General features: G+C 39.0%; 1 protein-coding gene across 1 annotated transcript; it reads left to right on the forward strand.

The window, feature by feature from the left end:
• The first annotated feature begins 901 nt into the window (after positions 1-901).
• On the forward strand, positions 902-24,380 carry LOC128856906 (alpha-tocopherol transfer protein-like). Its single transcript, XM_054092341.1, has 5 exons — positions 902-1,510; positions 13,695-13,802; positions 21,202-21,346; positions 21,430-21,643; positions 24,103-24,380. Exons 1-5 carry the CDS (start codon positions 1,239-1,241, stop codon positions 24,255-24,257), a joined length of 894 nt encoding a protein of 297 aa, XP_053948316.1. The 5' UTR covers positions 902-1,238; the 3' UTR covers positions 24,258-24,380.
• Positions 24,381-27,505: the final 3,125 nt, after the last annotated feature.

A 27,505-nucleotide genomic window follows, 5' to 3' on the forward strand; every position in this document is an offset into this window, starting at 1 on the left:
TGCCAACAAGTGCTACTTCGGACTAAGTAGGCAATTGAGTAGTAAAGCCCTCTGTCGACGAACAAAAGCCATACTTTATATGTCTCTAATCATGCCCGTCCTAACGTATGACGCAGGAGGTTGGACGACGACAATATCCGATGAGGCGTCCCTTGAAGTGTTTGAAAGAAAGATTCTGCGGAAGATTTTTGGACCTTTGCACGTTGCTGATGGCGAGTATCGTAGGCGATAAGACAATTAGCTATATGAGCTTTACGACGACATAGACATTGCGCAGCGAATAAAGATCCAACTGTTACGTTGGCTAGGCCATGTCAACCGAATGAATACCAGCACTCCGGCTCTGAAAGTATTCGATGCCCTACCAGCTGGTGGTAGCAGAGGAAGATCTCCTGCGTTAGAAGATGAGGTGGCCAAGGGCTTCGCTTCACTTGGTGTGTTCAACTGGCGCCGGTTAGCACGAGAAAGAAACGACTGGCGCGTTGTTAAACTCGGCCAAAATCGCGTAAGAGATTAACGCGCCATTACTATTTTAATATTTTTCGGAAATTCATTTAAACGAGGTTATTGTTTTAGTCAATAAAACCTTTGGGGTTATTTACTTTTACAATAAAAAAAAAATAAAAAAATAAATGTATAGTAAGACACTAAAACCACAAGACTTGCAAGAAGCACTCAAATAATATGAAAAAAAAATTCTCTTACATTGGCGTATTTATCGAGCATCTTACAACTTGTTACCCATCGACACCCAGTCTTGCCCCACTGTGGCACTGGCAATTCACAGTAAGTGTAATAAATGTTATTACTTGCAAGTAATCACTACGCTGCTACAGCAACACCAACAACCAACATTAATGGCTATAAAACCGCTAAAAGGCAATAAGAAAGCCAACAAAAGTGAAGCGGCCGCACAAACAGGGTAGCCCCAACAACAGCAGCAACCAATGAATGAAAAACAAAACAATAGCAACCAGCGAAATTACCAGTTTCGCTTTCAAGCCTGTGTGCTGAAAAGTTTCATTTCATTCGCGACGCAACGTGCGCAACAGCAGCTAAGCAGCTTCAAACTTTGGCAAGCGATTTCGAACGAAAAGTTTGCAAGCAAATTTAGTCCTTAAATAGTGCAAATATATAACCAAGTAGTGCTCCGAAGTGTTAAAGTGCTTGTGATTATTACGTTTTTTATTAAATATATTTAAACACTCACACAACTTATCGCCAACAACAATTTCGCAATGAAACCCGCCGATCTGGCTGAGCAATACACTCGCTTTCCGGAGATCTCACGCACGGAGATTCAAAAACTCGTAAATTGGATACAAAACCAACCGCATATGCAGAATTTGTCGGAAGAGGAGGCCTTGCACTTCTTCCACGCCTGCAAGAACAGCATGGAGGTGGCCAAACAGGTGCTGGACACTAACCTAACGGTACGCACACATTGCGATGAGTTCTTTGCGAATCTGGATTGCGAGCGACCGGAGTTGCAGCGTACCATGCGAACGGTGTAAGTGGAAGCTCCTAAAAGTTTTACAAACAAACATTAACGCTTAAGTTTTAAAGACACTTTTCAAAGAAGTTTCAAGAATGCCATATAGAAATGTTAAGGCCATATAGAAAAGGTTTTGTGGAACCAGAAGAAGAACTTATAAGTGTCAGAATTCAGACACCAATTTCCAGTCATATTTAGTGACCACTAATTCCTAATAGCCTAGACAGACGGTGGAATTAATAGGGATTAACGACTTAATTCGGAATAGTCTCAGGATTTTTTTTTTTTTTTCTTGTTCACTCTTCTCGGGAGCAGATGCCCTAATCTGCAAACTCTTCCATCGTACACGATTCTGTGCTGTTGTTTTTGCACCGTGCCATGAGATGTCGGAGTCTGCTAGTTCGCGCAACTTTGACCTTCTCCAAGTGTTTTTTGGTCGACCGCGACCTCTACTCTCTCGCGGGTTCCAATCTAGTCTCAGGATTTATGTACAACTAATGCGGATTGACAGCTGGACATTTTTCTCATAATTTAAGCGGATTAAGGGAACTTGCGATGGCAGCATTGCCGAAAAATTACAGTTAATTTCTATTGTGAATGCAAAATAATGAAACTTTTAAAGATAAGAACAAGAACAAGTTTGCACTAACTCGTTCGAAATTACATTAATTGTTTTTCGGAGTAGTTTGAGAAATTGCAATTGCAGATTTTTTAAAATAAATAATTATTTCTTAGCATCAGGGCAGTTATTCAAGAAGCAATGAACTTTCTTCTGGAAAACAGATAGAGAGGTAGATCTGTAAGTGTCTGCAGCGACAGCAAAGCTGCGCTCATGGCCTTAGACAGCCCTCCAGCCACCTACAGGGTAGTTGATTTCTGAAAATCCAGGCTGAACTAAGTCGGTAGACATAATATCCTGATGCTAACATGGATACCGTGACATGTGAGTATCGCGGTTGACGAGATCTCTGACTCTTTAGCTAGAATGGGCTCCAGGCCAAGGAAGTCGGCCTCAGGACTCAGTGCCCATTCTACCACTTCCTTCTACAGCCATCAAAGTCACGGTTAACATACGGGTTACTTCAACAAACGGGTTACTTACTACCACCAGCGAGCTTGGCAATCTGAGAGCGGCTACAGATGGACAAAACTGATGTTACCTTTCATGTCCAAACAACTGTCGCAGATTCTTCTGCGATTAAGCAGAAGAAACTGTAAACAGCTAGTTCGACTGATGACGGGCCACTTTCTATGGGCGATGCATATGGAAAAGGTAGACATCTCAGACAGTGCACTCTGCCCAGCATATGAAGAGGAGGATGAGACAGCGAACCACTTTCTGTGCGTCTGCCCGGGTTTCGCTCGAATCAAGCTTGAAGTCTTTGGCGACCACTTTGGCTCTCTGGCACCGCAAGATCCACTCAGATTTCTTCGGACGTCGGCTAGATTAAAGAAAACTAAAAAAGGGACCCGCGTGCAGTACAATGGACGTAATGTTGTCTGAGGGCTGTACTTGCCAGTTTGTCCGGACAAAAAAAACACAATCAAGACAGCTAGTACCCGTATTTGTCGCCTGCGGTCCATCTTTTATGAACAAAATTATCCGATAAACAAATCAGCTGTTCCCTAATCCCCGTAATAAGTGTATTTCACACTACAATTTCAATCAAAATTAATTGCGCCGGCAATCTCGATTTACGCCGCCGTCTGTCTAGTCTATAAAGTGAATGCTAATAACTGACTTTCGACAGCCCAACAATTGAATACCGCCGCATAAATGTCCTTAAGCCACCAATATTTTTGCAGCGATATGTTAAATATTTTTGGTAAAAAACACATTTTTCTAATAAGTTATGCTTCAAATATTATATTACTCTTTGCCCCTATCTATACTATAGGGTTTTTCAGTAAGAGCGCTTCAACTTTTGAACTTTTTTGAATAAAACACAAACGGTTTGACTTTTTTAACTAATTTTTTTTTTATTATCGAGTTTGAACATATACATTTAAGTATGAAATTCGATTTCTTTTGCATGACCACCGCGTGCACGTTTTACGAAGTCCAATCGTTGAACCCAATTTTCGACCACTCTTTTGCATAAATCGGCCGAAATTCCAGCAATTTCGTGTTCAATATTGGCTCTGAGTTCACAAATCGTCGCCGGCTTGTTACTGTAGACCAATGACTTCACATAACCCCAAAACGGGACGGCTTGTTAAATGGACCGTAAAATGGCCGTAATGCTCTTAAAGTAGCAGTAACAGAACGATTATTTTCATAAAAAATTTGCACGATTGGCAATCGCTGCTCAAGTGTGTAACGTTCCATGATGAAATGTATACTAATGAAGTTTACCAATGACAAGCGAAAAATAAAAAATATTGCGTCGTTCGCCCTCCCTATCGGAAAAAAGTTGAAGCGCACCTATTGAATAACCCTATATAAAGGTGAATGTCTGTACGTTGTCCACGCATCACTACGAAACGACAACACCAAATGACGTAAACATTTTTATACATTCATATTTTCACCCAATGAAGGTTATAGGCATATTTTTATGATGAAACTCCCTTCCCACAGCCCCCAGGCCGCGCCACCACTTTCATTCGTCACCAATAATCGAATATTTGCTTAAATTTAATCTAAAAAATCTTAATTTTTCCTATTTCCCACTATTTATAGCACATTCTAGGCTTCATAATCCGCATAAGCTGTTCAACTATGACCCAAATGCAAAGTTCAAAAACGGTTTGAGATAGAAAATTAATAAAAATAATTTTGCTTGATATTTTTCTGATTGGTTGTTTTGATTTTATTCAACGAGGCATAGCAACGGATGCCGGGTATTGTAATATTATGGTTATTAACAAAAAATTATTTTCTATGAAATTATTGTTTGTAATTCTTTTATATACATATCCTAAAACCCTCAAAACTACTCCTACGCGTGCGGGGCCGCGGGTTAAAGCTAGTAATTTATAAAATTAAGTTTACCAAAAAATTGTTACAGGCCTACTACACTGTGCGACAGCAATTTTCGGGCCCAAACCAAACCAATTGTAAATTAAAGCACTCATGTAGAATAGTAAAACCCCAACTGGGTTTTGGTCTATCGGGTCACAATTTTTTCTTACAGCGTATTAAAGTTTCACAATATTGATCAAATGCCATATTAAATAATATAGAAAATCCAGTACAAATATAGATTTTTCTTACATTTCGTCTTAGAAGACTTTTAACAAAATTCAATGGTAAAATTTTTTGTAGAACATTTAAACCCATTGAATCCCACCATTATGTGACTATTTAACCCATTTTTTTAAAACTTGTTCAAAAGCCCTCTTATGCCGCTCTTATTTGGAGACCGTGCCAAATAGGTCTGTCTAATCGGATTGAGAGAGTTCAGAAAGTCTTTCTTCGTTTTGCGCTTCGATCTTTAAACTTTTCTGAACCTGTACCATCGTACCGCTCTCGATGTTTATTGATTGACTTAAAACCACTTGATAGCAGACGATCTATTCTATCGTGCTCATTTATTATTCGTATCATTTCTGGATCTATTGATTGTCCTTCCCTTTTAAGTAAAATTCAATTTAATATACCCAATATGAGGCTCCGACAGTACGAAACCTTTAAAATTGGCTTCTCGAGAACCAAATATGGGGTGAATACTTCGATTCCTAGGGCATGTGCAGATTTAAATATGTTTTTCAATTCTTCTGGTGCTGATTTTACATGGCCGTATGGCATCTTAGGCAATCATCTTAAATCGTTCTTTTCTTAGTAACTATTAAACTATTGTACATTAGCTTAATATAGTCTGTAAGAATGTATCCATTCAAAGACAATAAATAAATAATTAAATAAATAAACTGGGTATGAAAGGGAAAGGGTTAATATGTTCTACAAAAAAATTCCTTGGAAAATTTTACTAGGGGCTGTCAAAGACATTGAGCACCTATGGGTTAAACGTACATGAAAAAAATTTAACGAAAACGAATGTATGTATTTCATGAATTCCATATCTATAATAATAATTCCATATCAAATAAAACATTGACATGTTTTTGGTGGAAACAGAGCTGGACTCTTAAAAAATTACCCGTTCAATTCATTTAGCTAGTGATGCTGAATTTAAACTTAGAGACAGGGTTGAATTCGCTGTTTTTTCGGAGGACATATTTTCAAATCGTTATCGCTGTCTCACTCCGCACCTTCGAATACAGCTTTTGACCACCAACAAATTTCAGTCAGCACTGCAGCCAAGGCTTTTTCTCCCTTGTATCTAATAAAACGAATACAGAAATTTTGAAATTCGTGAAATCGCATGAAGCAATGCTTTGACAGTTTTTCGTGACAATTTTTACAAATGCTTTACTTTGCCGAGATAAAACATAAACTACTATTAAATTGTTTAGAAAGGATAGAAAGGACAAAAATGTAAGGGAAATGTAAGGATAAATAGCGCATAGTTTGCAAGCTATTTTTTCAATAAGTCTCGACCATCCACGCATTGCAGTCTGTTCGAGATGTTGATTAATATGCGGGCGGAAGGACAAAAATTATTCTTTTACATACATACATTTGTAAAGTTAAACGAATTTATTTATAGATTCTTATAAAAAAATGGGGAGATGATAGCCACCTCTGCTTGACATCGCAGAGTAATCGCTACGAGGCTTAGCGCTGTCACTCCACATTTACGGCTTAAACCAAAGGCAACCTCAACCATTTGAAGTATGAGTTTAAACGCACATTTGTTCAATCGGAAGTTCTTAATGAAACTAAAAAAAATGTGAATTTGTTATTGTTACATATTTTTTTTATAATTACCAGCTTCCCTTAACATTTTGCGCTATACTCGTAAACACCCGTTTTATCTATATTCCTCTTCTATCAATAAAACTGCTGCAGCAACGGAATCTATTTTAATTGCAAATATCGTTTTTTGATTTAGTTATCTAAAATAAGGCTTTCTTCCTCAATCCCCATCAACGATGTAAACAAAACTTAACTCAATTTCATTTAAAAAATAATTGAGACTAATTCGGTTGTTCGGTGGTTGAGAGCACTAACTACCTAAACGTCGGAACTATTAATAGCATTTTTCCGTTCGTAGTCCATAATAGGGCTGTTAGTAGTTTTTTCCACACATTTTTTTACTTAAAAAAAACACACAGAAGTTCAGAGAGCAGTCACTGGTAGCGTTGGTGTCTAAAGGTCACTATTGACTAAAAGTGATTACTGTCCGTTATTTGAATATCGGCATAAGTATGAAAAAATTCAAGTTCTGGTGAAATTAAACTTTATATACCTCGCCATACCTATTCCAAACTTAAATAAAACGTATTTAAGTTCTGTTCATATCAAGCAAACGAATGCGGCAGTGATAGACGGCAGCCCTCTTCAATTCGCCATCCATTAACGAGGGGCGAATAGATGAAGCAACTGGCATAAATAAACATATGTTGGCAGCACAGAGAAGAAGTTGTCTCGAATTACATTTGCTTGTAAAATAGTGCTCGCTAATGGCGAAACTTGCTTGTTAAGCGAGCAGAGCGCAAACATAGCGAGCGGAGCAGTGGCGAATCGAAGATAAGATAATGTAATGTACACCAAGAAGCTTATTAAAAATGAAATGCGGAATGAGACGGGTTGGCTTGGAGAAGACCCTATGAACTTCACAAAGCTTAGCCAAAACATATAGGCAGTAATTTGGGGTTGAAGGCAGTAATTTAGGTTCGGCTTTCAAGAACCCATTGAAGGTGCCAGATCGAACCTTATTAACAGTTTTTTGATATTATTATTCCTTTTACATGTCGAAGAGCAATTCCTTGCTCTTTTGTTACATTAAACATTTATCCAGCGAAAGAAAACCATAACATCTCTAGTAAGAACGAAGGCTATGAATATACTGATTCCTTTATAGAAGCAAGAGGTAATGCAATCGAAAGAGAAGTTTCACGCTGACTTGCTAGGCAGTTGCAATATTTAATATACGAGGTGAAGTCCAAAATAAACAAGACTGAGCTAAAATAGAAACGACAGGAGCTTTGTTCTGATAATATCGAGTTTATTTATTTAAAATAGTCCCCTCTGGCCTCGATACACTATTTTTCGCAATCTAAAAGCTTTTCGAAAGAGTTTTTCAGGTCTTCGACCGGAATGTCCTTCAGGATGTCGGCACAAGCCTTTTGGATGACCTCTACAGACGCAAAACGTTTTCCTTTCATGGTCAAATGCAATTTTCCGAATAGGTAGAAGTCACAAGGAGCCATATCAGGCGAATACGGTGAATGATTGATGGTTAAAATGCGATTTCTAGTCAAAAAAGAGGTTGTCTGTAAAGTCGGTTTACTGACGATAGTTTAACGTGATAACGTCATAAGAAAATACTGATTGAATGGTTGCATTTTTCAAAAGAAAATTTTAATTTTATTTGTTTGATAGATATTTTGTATGGATATAGAGAATGAGTTAACATTAACATAACATAATATATTGTACGTTAACATAACATAACATAACATAACATAACACAACACAACACAACACAACACAACACAACATAACATAACATAACATAACATAACATAACATAACATAACATAACATAACATAACATAACATAACACAACACAACATAACATAACATAACATAACATAACATAACATAACATAACATAACATAACATAACATAACATAACATAACATAACATAACACAACATAACATAGCATAACATAACATAACATAACATAACATAACATAACATAACATAACATAACATAACATAACAAATTACCCCGTATTAAAGCACTTATCAACAGCTTTCATTTGATACCCATATTGTACATATACAACCAAAGGTTACCCGGGTCCACGTTTTGACCTATATCTTGAGACCCTATCTACCAATAGGTATTCACACTATACGGAAATCATCTTCAATACCTACTTAACAATGTGTGTAAGTTTGGTTTAATTCGGTTCAAAGACACGGCGGGTCCACGTTTTGGCATATATTTCGAGACCCTAGTCATCAATAGGTATGAAAATTACCCCGTATTAAAGCACTTATCAACAGCTTTCATTTGATATGTATATTGTACAAACACATTCTAGGGTCCACGTTTTGGTCTCTATCTCGAGACCCTAGTCACGGAGCGGATGGAAATACTCTGAACTAGAGCATTCACCAACAGCTTCCATTTGATACCCATATTGTACATACACATCCGAAGGTTACCCGGGTCCACGTTTTGACCTTTATCTCGAGACCCTGTCTACCAATAGGTATCCAAACCATACGGAAACCATCTTCAATACCTCCTTAACAATGTGTGTAAGTTTGGTTTAAATCAGTGCAAAGACACGGCGGGTCCACGTTTTGGCATATATTTCCAGACCCTAGTCATCAATAGGTATGAAAATTACCCCGTATTAAAGCACTTATCAACAGCTTTCATTTGATACCCATATTGTACATACACAACCAAAGGTTACCCGGGTCCACGTTTTGACCTATATCTCGAGACCCCAGTCACGGAGCGGCATGAAAAATACTCTGTACTAAAGCATTCACCAACAGCTTCAATTTGATATCCATATTGTACAAACACATTCTAGGGTCCACGTTTTGGTCTCTATCTCGAGACCCTAGTCACGGAGCGGCATGAAAAATACTCTGGACTAAAGCATTCCCCAACAGCTTCCATTTGATACCCATATTGTACATACACTTTCGAAGGTTACCCGGGTCCACGTTGTGACCTATATCTCGAGCCCTATTTCCAAAATAAAATATAATCCATGTTACTCGTGGAGGATGTAGCTTTCGAATGGTGAAAGAATTTTTCAAATCGGTCTAGTAGTTTTTGAGCCTCTTCATTACAAACAAACAAAGTTTTCCTCTTTATAACATTAGTATAGACAACATATCTTATAAGGTATATGGTAAATATTACCATACATTTTTCCCTTCATATATAATAAAAAAATTAATAATAACATTAAAACAACAGGTATTATTAACAAACTTGGTTTTATTTTAAATTCTTCAAGTGAATCAAATTAATAATAATCAATAAGAAGGCATATGCCAATACAAATACGTGAATTTATATATGTACATATGCGCATATACATACATATATACGCTCACTTAAGTAGGAGAGAGCAAGATGTCGAACGTTGCCGTTCGTTTGCTTTGTTTGCTTTGTCGTTCGTTCCGCGCTTTCGCTTGCAGTTCATGCAATGCAATGAGCAAGGTAACGACAAATGAGCAAGGTAACACTAATGAGCAAGGTAACACTAAAGAGCAAGGTAACACTAAAGAGCAAGGTAACACTAATGAGCAAGGTAACTACATATGAGCAAGGTAACGACACATTTTTTCGTGCGTGCAGCCTGTTAAATCGAATTATAAGACGTTATCACGTCAAAAATCAGTCACAAGAGTGGATCGATGAGATGGTGCATTATCATGCAATAAGCGCCAGCTTTCTCCTTCGCGGTATTCAGGGCAAATTCAACGAATGCGATACAACAAACGCTTCAAAACGCCAAGATAGAAAATTGCATTGACGGTTTGGCCCGCTGGCACGAATTCCTTGTGGACAACTTGATTTTTGACTTCTCTTAGCGTGATTTTTTGGGTGGTTGCTCGTCTGGGGGCTTCCATTCGGTACTTTGACGCTTAGTTTCAGGTTCATGTTGGAAACACCACGATTCATCACCAGTTACAATGTTGTAAAGGAAGTTCTCGTCTTTTCTCGCCTCTTTAATGAGGTATTTCGAAAGTTGAATTCTGAGCAATTTTTGGTCCTCAGTTAACTTGTGCGGAATGAAACGTGTGTTAAATGTTGTACAAATGTCATATAACAATTATATTTCGAACTCTAAATCAGACTTGACGAAAAATTTCCATGTGAAAGAACAAGAAAGTTACCAATAAAGAATCGCCACCAGCGAGTCTGATTAAAGTCCTCTTCTATTCGCCACTTCTCTGCTCGCTATCTCTGGGCTCTGCTCATTTGACGAAAAATTTGCATGTGAAAACAACAACAAAGTTGTCAAGCAGGATGTAAGTGGTTTAGGTGGCTGCGTTGGTTCCCACTCTCCATGAGTCTGTGGAGGATCTCACTTAAATAGGATAATGGTATCCCAATGGGGAATCTAGTCTTCCCTCTAATTGTAGAGATTCAAAAAACATTCGTGGGCACCGCTTAGTCAGCTCATTTAGAATACAGAGTATTTACCTTCAATTAGAAATATTGCAGCAGAAGAGATTTAATGGCGACTTGGCTGTAAAAGCAGGTAGTGATCGGTTGTGCTACCCCGAGCAAGCTCCTGCACCACAACTTAGCTTCTTTCACAGCTATTAGCTCAGCTTGAAAGACTCTGCGGTCAGGAAGTCATAGGCTTGGATTCACCTACAACACTTCTGAGTGATTGCTACTGCCGACCCTCTTAGCTAGAAAGTGTAAATACATATATTTTGTGCGAAAAAAGTTTAAAAAAAGGTCTTTTGAATTCATTTTGGTTATCCATACAGCAATGAAAGGCAAAACTTAGCAAGCACAGATAAAAAATTTAGTTGTTATCAGTGTTTCATAAGATAAGAAGTCCGAATAGACGATAATCTATGCAATAAAATTTTTTAAATAATCAATAATCCTATAATCACTGTGCATAATCAATTTATTAAATAAGCGCGATATAGTTAGAAAAGATTAGTCGCTGCGAGAACAACAAGTATTTTATTGCGTTGTGCCTGACTACCATTCGATTAGGCGTGAACTTGATGCGCACTGTCATGTATCGTCGTACAAGGTGATCCAACTATAAAATAAATATAAATAAGATGAAAATGTTTCTACGATTTTTTTTATTTAAAAACGTAAACCTTACCTTTCAGCAAAAAAACTTCTCGCCTTTTAGAGGCGATCCATTTTTACTTTTTCATAAAAGTGAAAATGCTGCGCCTGAGCAGGTGCTATCAATCGAAACAATTGATAGTCGTAAAGAGTCACATTTGAAGAGTACGCCTTCGTATTTCAGTGTTTCTAAGTAAAGGGTTTTACAATAACAGGTGTTATTTTGAATAGCCCCGCTATTTCGGTAGATGCCACTTTTGAAGCTGTCATTTTTTGATATTTGACAAGTAGAAACTACGCCATTAATAAAATTGGAACGGTACACGCTTAAACAACACATTGAAAATATTATTGTAAAATTCGCTATAAAAATTGTGAAAATTGGCAGAGACGGTTCGCAAAACTCGAACGTTTTTGGGTCATCGTGAAGCACCTTGTCGGACCGCAATACAGAAATTGGTGAAACAATTCGAGCTGTTGGCACAAGTTAGTGAAGAATAAAACCTGCGCACGTCGCTCAAGAACAGCGGAAAATATTGTTGTTGTAGCCGAAAGTGTTGAAGAAACCCCAGGTTTGTCCATTCCTCGTCGTTCTTTGGAATTAGGCATTCCACAAACGTTATTACACCGTATTTTGCATAAAGATTTGGGTCTTAATGCTTTTAAAGTCCAGTTAACACAAGAACTCAAGCCGGCCGATAATCAACAACGTCGGGTCTTTGCTGATTGGGTCGTTGAAATGCATGAAAATGATCCGGAATTCCATCGAAAAAGCATCTTGAGTGATGAGGCCCATTTCCACCATGGTGGCTTCAAGAGTTATTGTTGAAAAGCCTCTCTATCCTCAACTTGTGACTGTTTGGTGTGGTTTATGGTCCGGCGGAGTCATTGGACCTTTATTTTTCGAAAATGAAGCTGGAGCAACAGTTACTGTGAATGGATTGCGCTATCGAGAGATGATAAACGATTTTTTATATCCGGAATTGGATGGTTTTGATCTGGACAACGTTTATTTTCAACAAGACGGTGCTACATGCCACACAAGTAACGAAACCATTGATATTTTACGGGAATAAAACCTCTTATTGGAAAACCCTTTATGTATGTCCTCATCTCATTGGTGTCATGAGGTCGATTGTTATCCAGCTTGAAGTTAAGTTTGTCGCGTCTCCTTTGATACTGTAACCATTTTCTCTTCAGAGCTCGGCTCAAATGCATTACACTCATTCGATATCCGTATCCTGTAATGCGTTTGTCTCGAGTGTTCATTAAGTAGTGCCTTCAATTCTCAATATTAGAAAATTTGCTGCTTTCTAAGCCATGTCGATCTTTAACATCGAAATCTCAGCTCTTGAGTCTTCATACCACGACAAGTTCTTCCACAAATTATGATACGTACAGTCCCACTGCACGAGCATTCCACGAGTTTGGGCAATAGTTTTAACACAAAAAAAGTTAACAAATTGCAGAAAATAGAATTTGATTGCGAAGACGAAAGAAAACTTACGTGGGATTTTTCTTAGGGAGAGTTAAAGTTCCCACTTCTGGCACATTCTTATGGAAACCGGTATAGGAAGCCACTTCAACGGACAACGGATTATGGTAGAGGAGAGACGAAGAAAACGTACGTATATCGGCGATTTAAAAGTTTTCGTCAGAATTTTACTTCTTTCAAATAGCCGATACACCACCAATTTCCGGAACTTTCTTGCTTCGGAAAATATTTGATTTTGTCCTGTGTCGTACATTCTTTGTTGAATGTTTGGTCCAGCTTCCCCTTCAATCTGCGATGTACTTCTTGATGTTTTCCTATAAAAAGAGTCACCTATAGTTTTATGCCGCCTCCGGACTTAAGTTGGCTTTTTTGGTATCATAAATACAGTTAGAGGTTCGCCGTTGAGGAGCGACTGCTATTAAAAAAAAAACTGTTTCCATCATTTGTTATTTTATGCCTACTGTGGCTTCGGGTCAAGCAACCGAATTGCAGTCACGCACAACTCATTTCGCTACGGCGGCCGCCAGTTTCCTTCGAATTTGAACAGAGAATCGAAAGTTCCCGTAGATGACTGAAATTCTGAACAAACACTTTGATAGCGAAAAAATGTATGAAAGAAATAAATTCACCCATGCGATATTGCGGTTATGTTCGCGATATTTTAAATCTGGCTTTTCAACTACCACAAAATTCTATAAGTAAATAGTAATAAAAATTACGAGTAAAATATTGTATATACATAAATACACATGCATACATAATATTTTTTCAATATTTTAAGCTTCATTTCGTATTATGCTAACAAATAATATCTATCAATTCCAGCTCCATCTGTCCCGTCCCGCAAACCACGCCCGAGGGTTATCGTGTTATTTTTGGAAAATTGGCGGATACGAATCCCTCGAGTTACAATTTTGTGGATTGCATGAAACTGTAAGTATGTAGCTTAATATAATATTGTACATCAGAACATTAGCGTATGTAGATATTACATCCTATAACCAACATTCCATACGGCAATCAAAGAAATGAAAACTGATCACTGCCTCTACTCTGTGCTGCTCAATCAAATTTAGACTTTGTATGACTTGAAATCAACTCTTACACTTCGCCATCAGCAACTCCGCACATGTGAAACTCTCTGTCGGAAAGTGGATAAGTCTTTATTACACTGATGAATGAATAGCTTCAAGAGTTTGTTTGCCTTGAGCGCATTTAAACGTTGAAGAATTGCCCTGTTTTTGCAAGGATTCTGTCAGGGGCTTTAGCAAAGATATCAAAAGCAAAAAAACGAATGCCTTAATCAGAGTAAAACTCTTTTTCATGTAGGATAATAGACGGTTGAACATTCTCAGTTTATCCTTGGGGAGGGTTATGAATTTTTAAGCCTGTTTTGGTTGTACCCTCCCAGTAATGATTTCGGTTTGCGTAGCCCCATAGTTTGGTGCAGGCAAAACTCCCTTAGCCGTAGCTCCTCACTCCTGAGTTTCTGCTTGATAGTGTATTGTCCCATAGCAAGGAAAGCTCAAGTCCTATTAAAGGCGTGGCCGCAGTCTCTCTCGAACGAACGCGTCATTGGTTGCAGATGGTGAGGCACCTCTGGAAATACTAATACTCGTAGAGGTGAGCTACAAATAAGTTAGAAATATAACAAATAAGTAGTTTCGGCTGCTGTATCAAACTTTAGTGGAGCTGTGAAGTGACCTCTACTTAAAAAAATGCAAGGTCGAAAACAGCATCGACAAAGCGAGCAGGTGTCGCCTTCAAATAAGCATCAAGTCCAAAAACCTTCCGCGCACCTGTTCCGTAGTGGGCCGCTAGAAACAGCAGATTGTCTTGCAGTAAGCAGCTGATTCGAAAATGCTGCTTACTCCAGCTAAATCTAAGATGCCAGCCCCATCGAGTGGGTTGGGACGATAGGCTAACAACCTATCACTCCTGAAATATAATTGTTACTGAAACCAATCGGTACTTCGCGTCCCCGGTCGACGCTCTAGCAAATAGTAATAATACATCGGCTTGGTGTGCGCCTTGATGTATGAAAACTTCATGAAATGTACAAATAAAAGGTCCTACAATTAAATTTCGTCTATCGTTTTTATAGAGAAGCTCTTTCATCTCAGCACTGCTTTCGGACTTCAACATTGCATTGCGAAATTTCATCATGGAAAAACTTACGATTGGAAACAACCGTTTGGTGCGGTCTATGGGTTAGAGAAATTATCGGCCCATATTTCTTCAAAAACGAGGTTGGCGCCAATGTAACAGTGAATGGCGAACGCTATCGCGCCATGATAAACAACTTTTTGATGCTGGGAACTGAAGCCCATAATCTCCACAACATTTGGTTCCAACAAGACGGCACTACTTATCTCTCTTCTCGCACCAGTGGATTGGCCACCAAGATCGTGTGATATCACGCCTTTGGACTTTTATTTGTGGGGATGGGAAAAGTCTAAATGCTTTGCGTATAAACCAGCTTCGATTGACTCATTGGAAGCCAATATTACTAAAGTTATTTCCGGTATACCGACCGAAGTCCTCAAGTGAGTCATTCAGAATTGGTGTTAACGGATGGCCGAATTACGGCGCAGTTGCGGCCAACATTTTAAAAGGATTAAGTTTAGAAAAAAATATCATAGATGGTTCTACAGAAATATAATAAAGATTGTCCAATCAGTTTGAATTTTCGTTGTTTTATTTCAATTTAAAATCCGATACCTCTAAATTGATCACCCTTTATCACCTTGTATACATACTTGGGCCCAAGGGTATTATAATTTTTTTCATATGCAACAACATAAAGAAATCAAAATGTTAGCTGGCATAAAAATCCGGACCCAGTAAGGAACCTTCTTTACTTGTTTATATTTCATACATTTTTTTTATAGCCCAAATATAATAAAAACTCTCTCATCTATAGGTCAATGTATTTATAATAGTTTCAACAGATTAATCTACTTATTTCACTAAAAAAACACAAAGCAATTAATTTTGCATTAAAAATGAATTGACCTTAGCCACTTTTATATAATGGCGTTACGTGCATTGATTTCATAATTTTTTCATTAAAGCGTTTACGTATTTTTAGTTTATGCAAATTATTTTCACTTTTAATTGCACAGCCCACGAGCCAACACACCTTTCACCTCAATGCCAAGGTGTGTATTTATTTTTATTGTAGTGCAGCAGCACTTGAGATCCCGTGTTATGCGTTTACAACAACAATACCGCAATTTAAAACCATTTTTCTATTTATTCATATTTCCTTACTTCTTTTTCGCCCCTAGAACTGTTTGCCGGCTTAAGGAGAGTTCCATAAACTGCACCAGTGGCCTCTTTCCATAGCGAAGTTGTGTTTGTTATTCATATCAATCGGAGACAAGTCGTTCTGAAGGTGTGGCCAATATAAGACCGTTAACCGGCTCTCAGAGAATTTGAAACCATCAGCTGATTGGCTGACGTAACCAGGGTCAAGAGAACGAAAAAGTTGGTGATATATAAGTACAAAAAAATCAACACAGGCTTTCACTCATGTCACTTTTTTGCCGTCCAAAGACTAATTGGACGGGTGCGTGAATAAGTGTGAAATGGCAAGCAGAATTCTGCAGCCGAAGTTACTCGCCCGATTTCTTTTTTCACCATGAGTGAAGGCCAAACCTGGTAATCTCTCATCCTTGTGTCTAAATGACTTCTTATTTGTATTCGACTTAGTCACCCATATAAAAAGATGGGAGATCTGCAGAGTATTGTTTTAGTTCGTTGAAAGCATAGTGTCAAAAAGTGAAGATTTATAAACAAAAAATTTAAGTTAGGTTAGGTTAATGTAAGCAAGGATGGTAATAGGAAGAAAACCGTTATTTTTCAACTCAAAAATGTAAACAAAACTCTACAATTAGGTGATGCCAAAAAGTGCTTGGGATATTTTTGGTTACCTGTACAAAGTAGACACAGCCCGCTGCAAAATTATTTTCTTGGAAAAGTTAGGTTAGGTTAGGTTTTCATGAAAACTTTGCCATACATAGCTTTGGACATCATGCTACAGCTGTCACCCGTGTGGTGATCTCTTCTACAAATATTCAGCGCCCTGTTCCACATTAAGGCTCAGAGCAAACTCACAATGGAAGACTGTCACTCATAGACATTCAACCATCTTACACTCCTATACGGATATAGGATTACCAAATGATCGTTATTGTCACCCTCCCATTCTCTGCTTCAAAAGGAATTTTTCAATGAAAATCAATTGTAGACTGGAATGGCTTGAAGAAGATCCACCACCCATTAAGATCTACACGGACGGATCTAAAATGGATACCAGTGTAGGACTAGGGTTATATCAGTGGATCCTTTAAACTACCGGGTAACTGTAGTGGTTTTTCAAGCGGAAATAAACACTATTCATGAGGCCTTAAGATGGTTAGAGATAAACAAAATATCGTCAAAAGATATCTGCATTCTATCAGACAGAAAAGCTGCCCTACAGGCTCTAGATGCATTCCAAATGGCACCAGGGAGTATCTTACATTGTCGCCAATCTCTTAATGAGATGGCTAAACAGTATCGTATTATTTTATACTGGGTTCCAGGCCACAGAGAAATAGAAGGCAATTGTAGGGCTGGCCAACATGCAAGAAAAGGTACCTGTATGCTAAACATTAATAATTTTATGGGGGTACCTCTCGCCACTTGTAAGCCTCTTGTTATGGATGCGCTAATCAATTCTATAAATTAGTGCCTGTGGAATTGCTAGGCGACATTGCCCAAGTCTAAATTTACGTCTATCCAAGGATATTATAAAATTGAGTAGACTTCAAATTAGGAGCTTAGTAGGGGCCCTCACAGGACATTGTCTCATAGGAAATCACACAAGTATGTAGACTAGGCGTTCACTTGCATGATTTCTGACATAGCTATAGGAATGAGCTGTAAACAATTCAACACGCTTTTGCAAATGCCTGGCTGTGGCAAGAAGCAGGAACCTACTTCTTAATGAATATGGAGAATCTAGGTATCAACAACCTTTTCGGCATTGTCCAAAGCTCAGGTTGGATCAATCTGGAAGTGAAAATGTAGCCAAGCCTCTGTGGCTCACAATGGAACCATTTCTTGGTCTAAGTGGCATCGCTGTTCTTATGTGCGATGCGACTGACAAACCTACCTAGGTTTTTGCGGCAGTCGGTTTAGAATATCCAACTCCCTTAGACCATGTAGGTCCATTGTGGTACCACTGTGTAACACGGGAACCTCACTGTTTATTCATCATGGAATCATTTAGACGCTCTTATGAAGCGTAGGATTGATTTCATCCCAACCCGGGATAGTTCCGTAAGAGAGTCAAAAGAGTATTTTCCTAACAACCTTTCTCTACTCCTAGCTAAGGCTGGACATTTACAGAGAAAATGTTCTACTGTTTCTTACTCTTCCTCGTCTCTACTACTGCTGCAGTATTCATGCGAAAATATTCCTAGCCTAGAATAGTGCGTACCTTACAGCCAACGACCGGTGACACAAGCCACAACCTGCGAGAGGTTCTCTCTTGAGAGGTTCAGCGTTACTCCTGACCATTTCTTATCTCTTTGCGGCCAAATTAGGCTGGTTGAGACACAAGTATTTTCTTCTCTCCATGACCTATTGGAGAGTATTATTTTTTATCAAATATAAATTCAGGAGCAGTGAAAGGTTTCGGTTCGATTAAATTATTGAATTTTTATAAGTCTGGAGTTTCTACTGCGTTAATGCAATGACAAAACTATGGTCGCATAAACGTATTGAAGGGAAATAGCTTCAAGTATTGATGTCACTTTGCTTAATATATTTTAATTACAAGATTGAAATAAACTCTGTGGATTCCATGATAACTCTACAATACACACTTTACATAAATCTCTGGCTAATTAAATTGTTAAGTTTGTGCGAGTGTTACCAGGGAATGAAGTGTGCAAGTGATTGATAAACACGTTAATCCAGTAATTTCGAAGTGTCTTAGTAGTTACTTACATATATTTATAGTTTTTTAGTAATATACTTAAACTCGCTTTATCTTGCTGAGCTTTGATACAACATACACGAGCTTCTAATGCTGCTAATTGTGTAATAACTTAGGCTTTGTCTAAATGGAGCTATTAAATACATCATATTTCAAATTAATTAATTGAAAATATCCGTTAATAGGTAGGAACGCCCCAAACCCAAGACTTAAATCTAGCACAGACACTGCATGCCTTAGGGGGCTGAGAACTTGAGAACTACCCTCGATAGCTGCTCATGGGCGCTATGCCCCACAATCCCACATCTCCTCTAGAGCTTCTATTCCATTTTTTCAATTCAACCAGATGAAATGCGACTCGGATGTGGAGGAACCTAAGGTTGAGCACTTTAAAATTCTGAATGTTGTTGCTGCAAGCTTCCGTCAGCTATTTAGAGTGCGTTACTCTGCTCTTCTGCTTCGGAAACAAGATTTCCACAAGACCCCTTGATAAGAGCAAAGATAGAAACTTTGGCTGGCTCAAAGCTAGAAAATAAGTTTGGCAGTGAGATTCGATTAGGTTCAAATTGTTTTTTTTTTCTTTCCTTGCTCACTCCTCTCGGGGGCGTAGGACCTCGACAAGACTCAATCTTGCGTTGGTTTCGTTAATCTGTTTTGATTTCTGCCAGGGTAGGTGATTAGCCTGCCGCTACCAGTCCTAAGTAGTGGCAATGCCCATCTGTCGTTACTTAGGAACAACGCCTTCTTACTGCTTGGAGCGCCATCTGTGTTCTACATTTTTGTGGCAGAAGGATCGCACAGATGGTTGAGGACTTCGCTAAATTTGGACCGCTTTTACCGCGGTCAGCGGCTTCCTCATGCTGGCGCCACTGATGCAATGTGTAACTGTGTGTTTTTCTTTGCTTCTTACTTTTTTTAGCAGCCAGACTGTTGGGAGTAAGGACGGAAAGTTTTTGGGGTTGAGGAATGGAATTGGAAGATTTTTTTTTGGAAAAGTGCGAGGATCGTGCTTTACGTTGGATTCGAACCCACAACCTCTAGGATGGCAGGCTAGTGCACTTACTCTAGACCTCCGAGGCCGCAGGTTCAAATAGTTGCCCAGAAAGAAGGCCACTATTGAACGAATAAATCAAATTCGTCTTTTTTTGATAGCATTACAAAAGAAATAAGAAGAAGCACACCAATAGGACGAAAGAAAGGGGGGATTCGCAAATGAAAGCCGAACGAAGACTGAAACCACTTCATGCCACTAATGAAGTTCACCAGGTGGTTAATATCAAGGCCGGCTATATCAGCAGACGTAGAAAAGAAATAAGTGCCAAGATTCGTAAAGGGCAACCAAAGAAAAGGTGCTGAGATAATTCCACCTCAACCTCCATACAGCTGACACAAAATGGACTCGAAGTAATGTCGAGTCTCGCAGCACACATACCTACCTCGCGAATAGTGTGGTGTAAGGGCATCCACGCAATTCTAGAACTGAAGTTGTTAACCTTAGAAGACCCCTCGGATCCCCTACCTAGCTAACTCATGCGACCAATAGTTTCAAAAGAATCAGTTTCAGGCCAGCAGTGTGATTTCAAAGAATTCGGATGCAGTCGAAAGGGAAGTCGCGTCCAGTTTCGACCCCACTATCATCGAGCCCAGTTCCCTAATTGCTTTTGTCGAAATAGATGTTTACTTCGCTAACAATGTTACATAAGTGAGCAGCACTAGCACTCACTACGGACAACGGTTCGATAGCTTGAACTTGAGTTTGGTGGGAGCTGCTTGCAGAATACACTTCTACCAACTCTTCCATCCAACTTCAAGTGATCCGTAAACCATTGACCAGCACAAAATTTGACATTTCTAATGTGAAATAGAATACTTTCCTTTTTTTTAACCTAATTTGAGTTCTTGGCTCTTCTTTTTGAAATGGATCTGCTTCGGTGTGTATAACCTACTTTTGGCACAATCATAACACGCATTTACTGCACGAAAGTCATAATCCAAATAACCAAATTGTGGAGAAAACCGGCAAATCTCCGAAATGCTTATTTTATTATTCTATTAAAAATATCTTTACCAACATCTTTTCCTTGCCGGCGTGCATTTTTCTTTATGGCGCGTCTGTCAAAAGTAATCGATAACACAGAGTTCCACACCAGGGGATGTCGTTCAATTAGATTTGACTCCTGAATTATCGCGGTTAAAATTTTGTATGACTATTCCAAAATATTAAGCCCGGAAAAGGAGATGATCTGCATGTAAACATGGTTACTAGAAAGTCTGAAGGCTCATCTCAATTTTGGAAATAATTAATCTTAAATACTCAACTCTTTTATTCACTATCGCTTTCAGTTATTGCATGATTTTCGATATGTGGATGTACGAGGATGGCATACGGCCGGGCCACATTATAGTGATGGATTTGAAAGGTGTCAGTTTGGGACATGTGACGCGCATTGGCATATTTCAGATGAAGAAGTTTCTCTTCTATTTGCAAGTAAGTTCATTTAATTTCGCAAAATTGATCTTTACAGATAACTTAAACATGCCTATATCGTACATGAATCCCCCTTTTCGCAGGAAGCAGCTGCCATTCGCCTGATTGGCTTTCATTTCATCAACATCGTACCGTTCATGGATAAAATTTTGGCTCTCATGACACCATTTATGAAAAAAGAGCTAATGAACATACTGTATGTGCACAATAATCTGGAAGATTTTTTCAAATATGTACCACAAAGTATCCTGCCTAAGGACTATGGCGGCCCGAACCAAGAGTTCGGGGAAATAAGCGGTAAAGAGATACACAGGTTTTTGGCTAATTTAGAATAATTTGATAATTTTCGCAAAGTTATTTGCAGACTATAGCCGCACCGAATGAAGTGCTAAACGCTATTTTAAATCTCCTACCTCTTAACCTTGCAGAACATTAATATATAGCCCTTGCTGCAGGGTAGGAAGTAGCTACCTTGGGTACTCTGCAGCAGCTTGGGTGCGAACCTTAGTATTTAGTGGCACATTCACGTTCAATTATAGACGTGTGTTAGACTGTCACCGATCTCTAGAGGACAGAAATAAACAGAACATACTCCACCTCCTTAGGCTCCAGTTTATAAAGGATAGAGCTAAATTTGGGGGTAAAGTACGACCAAGCTAATTATTTTTGGAAAATAATGATCGGAAGGGAATCATAGCATTTTCAAAGGGCCGAAAAAAAAGTTTCATAAATGGGATCAAAAACTACTCTCAATCGATTGCATTCAGAGACTGCAGAAACCCTAGGCCTGCTTTTCCTAAGAAGCTACAGAAGCTGGCTGAACGCTAAGGAAAAGAAACGATTACTCATCTTTTTTATGATTCGATATCTGCGACAATTCGATCACAATTGTAGAAAATCCAGTGGCGAACATTTCCTTAAATAGTCTTATAAACTTTATTCAATCCAGTCTATTACGAGTATTTCCTAGTTGTATTGTGTATATTATATACATATATTCTTGGGACTTATATATATATTTATGTATATACGAGGTGTGCTCAAAAAGTATCGCGAATTTTGTGTTTTTTTCAAAAATTACTTATTTATTCATTAATATCTATAATATTTTGTGTCCTTTAAAGTAGTCCCCATGAGATATTATGCACTTGTGCCAACGTTTTTTCCAATCTTCGAAGGACTTCAAAAAATATTTTTTTTTATCTTGTTCAGCTCCTTCTTCGATACCGTCTTTATCTCGTCAATTGTAGCGTCGTCCTTTCATGGGCCTCTTCAGTTTCGGGGACAAGAAAAAGTCACAGGGGGCCAGATCTGGGGAATACGGTGGCTAAGACATCATTAGTGTGTTGTTTTTGGCCAAAAAGTCGCGCACAAGCAACGATGTGTGAGCAGGGGCGTTTTCGTGATGCAAGAGCCAATTTTTTGTTCTTCCACAAATCCGGTCGTTTCTGGCGGATTGTTTCGCGCAAAATGCGCATAACTTGCAGGTAATATTCCTTATTGACCGTTTTACCCTGTGGCAAGAACTCATGATGCACAACCCCCCTGCAATCGAAGAAAACGGTAAGCAAAACTGTTACATTCGGTCGAACTTGGCGTGCTTTTTTCGGTCTAGGCTCGTGCGGCAGCTTCAATTGAGATGATTGAGCTTTGGTCTCAACGTTATAACCATATGACCCTCTGAAGCAAATTTAGGTCGTCGCGGACAGAGTCCAACATTACATTAGCAATGTTCATGCGATGCTGCTTTTGGTCGAAATTGAGCAGTTTTGGTACGAATTTTGCGGCGACCCGTCTCATGTCCAAATCATTGAAAAAAATCGAATGGCACGAGCCAATCGATATGTCTAGGTCGTCAGCAACTTCTCTAGCGGTGTTTCGACGATTGGCCAATACCATTTTCTTCACCTCATCAATTTTTTCGTCTGTTGCTGAAGTGCTCGGGCGTCCGGCTCGCTTTTCGTCGTTCACATCTTCTCGGCCTTCTAAGAACATTTTGAGCCACCGATAAACGTTGCTTTGGTCCAAAGTAGCTTATCCGTATGACACACTTAATTTCGTTTTTCACACAAAATTTGATACAGGTTCTTTAATCCATCTTTTTGAATAGGTATAAAAATCGAAGACGAGCCGAAACACGTGCAAGCAAAGTAGCTATCAACCATTAACTGAACATTCAAAAAGGCCGGACTCGTCGGCATGAGTGAGAGACATGAGTACCAACATATCGCCACAAAAAAATCGAAATTCGAATATACGTGCCTTGTATGACCGGTCATTGGCTATTTGCCAGGCATTCCTCGAGACTAGGAGTTTTCGCCCATGAATATTGTAGAAGATATAGAGATGAGGAAAAGGTGGAGGAACAAATAGTTGAGTACTTCCCTTGCATTTGTCCAGCATTGGCTAAAATCAGAGTAGGTTGTCTGTGTAAATATTTTTGCAATTCTCTGCCGGAACTGTCTGGCCTGGCGGGGGGATGGGAGCAATCCTGCGCTTCATAAGAGCCACAAAATGGTTCCACGATGAAACCATGTGTGAAGAATACATGTGCCGTCACATCACAACGGACCTCTAAGGTCTAAGTAAGTCGGTCGTACAGATCGGCTACCACCATAACCTAACCTAAACGAATGTTTTTAAATGTAATTAAAAAATGTATAAATACATAAAATCGTGAGGTTTAGTTTCTCCTTATAAGATTTCTTGTTTTCTACTTAAACTTCTAATAATTAACTTGGTTTACTTTTTTTCAGAAACTTTTTACAAAAAACTCAAAGACAATCGCAAGGAAATGATGGAATTCGAGAAACGCCATCAAGTCGATGAAAAATTGCGGCCCGGGAAGCCGAAAAGTGCTTCCGACCTATTTGGCATTCAAGGGAACTTCAAAAAGCTGGATATTGACTAGTACATTTTTAAGTATATCTGATCATAATATTGTGTTTTTAATATTATAAAGTATTATATACGAATGTGGTGATAGTTTTTGTCAAAAAAAATACATCATAAGCGAATTTGCCTAAATAAATTTTGAAAGTGAAAATCAAAAGACATTCGTAAGGCGACATCAAGACAACAAGTAGAGTGGAAATTAAAGATCAAAGAAAACTATGCTCGATGCAAAGATGATAGATTGCCAGCTTTGGAGAAAAGATTTTTAGAGGTGTGCCCTTAAACAGATCGTTATTCGGCTCTGAGCGAATTTGACAGTATCAGCTGATGGGCTGACGTTACAGGAGTTATGAATCGGTTTGTTTACGAAAATACTTAGAATGGGTTAGTGATACACGAAGAAAATTAGCACATAGTGCGTCAAAGTTGCTTCGTTGCCATCTAAACAACGACTGATTGGACGAGTGCGTGAATACATATGAAATAATCGTACAGAATTCGGCTGGCGAGTCTCCCGTGACGTCGCAGCCGAAGTTGCTCACATAATTTTATTTTTCACCATAGTCACCTGATAAATCTATCATCCTTGGATTAGCAGGTATGGTGAAAAACGAAATTGAGCGAGTAAACTTCGGCTGCCTCGTCATCGGGTACTCGGCAGCAGAATTCTGTCCGCTCATTTCACACACTCGACCAATAAGTCGTTGTTCAGGCGGCAACGAAACAATATTACGGGTCCATACGATAGCGGTTTTCATATACACCAGCACAATCTCTATTTTTTCGTTAACTAACCGCTGTCATGACCCTAGCTCAGCCAATCAACTGGTTCTTTCAAATTTGCTGAGAGCCGGTTAACGGTTTAGTATTGGCCACACCTTCCGAATTTGTTTCACCATGTGCCAGATGTGTGGATTATAAAAGATGTTTGCCAACAGTCGGTCTCCGAGTACGACATTTTATTGACGAACGCTGGGATAGGTTGGTTGATTGCATTTCAATTAGTATTTATTAATGACTCGGAAGTCACGGAATTTATACGACGACAGAGAGGACTTACGAACTCTCACTAGATACTATACGGGGCATTGTAGACTTCGTTATAATTATAGGAAAGCTCCTATTAAGAGATCAAATCTCTTGGGTGTGCCGGTAACATTTCTCTGATGTGGGTTCCAGGACATAGGAACATAGAGGGAAATGAAATAGCTGATGAGCTCGCCAGGGAGGGGAAGGAATTGACCTCAGAGGGGAACTGCACAAATTATTTCTCAGGAAAGTGCAGAAAAGATGGAGCTCCATTTCTTCATGTGCTATTTCGAAAACCCTTTGGCCCTAGTACAATATACGGAGGACTCAGAAAGTCCTTTGGACTCCTCGCCATTCAATTTCGAAACTCGTAGCATTTAACCTCCATTGCAGAAGCTGTGGGGACTTTTCAGAGAAGAAGACTGTAAAGCATTTTCTTTGTGAATGTCTGGGTTTGGCAGCTAGACGACTAAGATCACTGGGTGATCCTTTCTTCGACAGCCTGGGGCAGTGCGCCAACCTAAATCCCATCAATCTTATCCATTACATCAACAGCTCTGGCTGGCTGTAGATATCTTCCTGTTGGAGGTCTCATAATGGTATCAAAACGGTGCTTTAGTGCTACTTGAGGAGTGCCAAATTGGCACTTGAAACATTTCACCTACCTACCTAAGTCGTAGTACGGTTACAGCCAGGCATATCCTCTTGAGGACTACGAACCGCGATCACGGATGTCATATTCCCGATATAAGCGTAAGGTCAAAACAAAGTATTGAAGTCGTTACGGTTGTTAACAAGTTCCTTAAGATTATTCCAGTTGGTATTGGAGTTCCTTAGGTCGGCATCTATCATACATCGCCAGGAGGTCTTTGGTCTACCCCAGCTTCTAGCAACTTGCGGATTTCAAGAAAGGACGGCCCGGCAGACTTCGCCGGCATCCTTGCGCAGTGCAAGACCTATTCAACCAAACCGTCTGCGTTTGATGGTTAGCTTGACGGGGAATTTATTAGTTGTTTCCAATAGGTCCGTATTAGAAATGACATGCAGCCACCAGATCCTTAGGATTTTCCGCAGGCAGGCGTTAACAAAAGTTTACTATTTTGGATCAGCACAGATGTTAGCGCTCAGAACTCGCAAGCATATAGCGCCACGGATTTTAAATTGAAACTGAAGATCCGCAGCTTGGTCTTGACTGATAAGGATTTCGAAGCCCATTTCTTGTTTAATTGTGCAAAAGCACCGCGAGCTTCATTTACGCAATTTGCAATGACTTCGAACGTTGCGCTTATTGGTGTTTTTTTGCTCCCGAGGTGACATAAATCCTTTTTGTGGTTGATTTCGCTCCTGCCTACGGTGAAATGTGTGACATCACTCTCTAAGCAGTTCGATATGAATTGGGTCTTATTTATATTTATTTTAATTCCAACTTCGTCTAAACTATTTTGTGCAGCCAGGACTTTTTGACAGCAAGGAGGGGCGATGTCATCAGCGTACGCCAGTTTTTCTAGATGTTCGGCGAAGTTAATGGGTACACCCCGCTTGCTCGTTAGCGCTTTGTTCAGCACATTGTCGAGAACTAGGAGGAACAGCAACGGTGAGACAGTCCGCGAAATATAGTACATTCACGTGTGTCGTATCCGAGTTGTACGTTCACGGATGTGACGATTCGAGCTCAGTTTACGAAGAGGAAAATATTTCATCCAGGCACAAAGGCTACGAGGAGATAACAGAAATGCCTTCAGATGTTTGCTATTGCCTGAAAAAAGAAGCGTCGATAATGAAATAAAACTTATTCTATATACAAGGTGCCGCAAAATTAATCACCCTAACGGAAGACTTACAATTTTTGCAAATGCCATATTTGACACTTGTGAACTAAACAGCTGCAATGTATAAACAGACAAGTCATGAAGCGCAAGCAGTGGAGCACTCAAAATCATTTTTTTTTTTTTATTTAGTAAAAAAGTTATGCAAAAACCAGTTTGGATGATTAATTTTTCGCCACCTTGTAGAAAATTTTACCGATATTTTATTTTTAATATTTAAAATATTTTCCATTTTATTTTACTTTAATATTTTAGCATTTTATGAAATTCAAATTATGTTTAAGTCCAGTTGTGTACATTTTCTTGAGCGAAATACTTACATACAAAAGTAAATATGTGCATACATATATAGTATATAATAGGACTATGAATAAGTTCGTGCGGTTTTACAACAGATGGCGTAACTTGA

This window comes from Anastrepha ludens, chromosome 2 (genome assembly GCF_028408465.1).
Source record: "Anastrepha ludens isolate Willacy chromosome 2, idAnaLude1.1, whole genome shotgun sequence".
NCBI lineage: Eukaryota > Metazoa > Arthropoda > Insecta > Diptera > Tephritidae > Anastrepha > Anastrepha ludens.

Excerpts from the sequence above, each read along its gene's own strand:
- LOC128856906 (XM_054092341.1), top strand. The coding sequence starts at position 1,239 with ATGAAACCCGCCGATCTGGCTGAGCAATACACTCGCTTTCCGGAGATC. Across the intron at positions 1,511-13,694 it reads CAGCGTACCATGCGAACGGT|CTCCATCTGTCCCGTCCCGC; the intron begins GTAAGTGGAAGC and ends TATCAATTCCAG. Across the intron at positions 13,803-21,201 it reads TTTGTGGATTGCATGAAACT|TTATTGCATGATTTTCGATA; the intron begins GTAAGTATGTAG and ends TATCGCTTTCAG.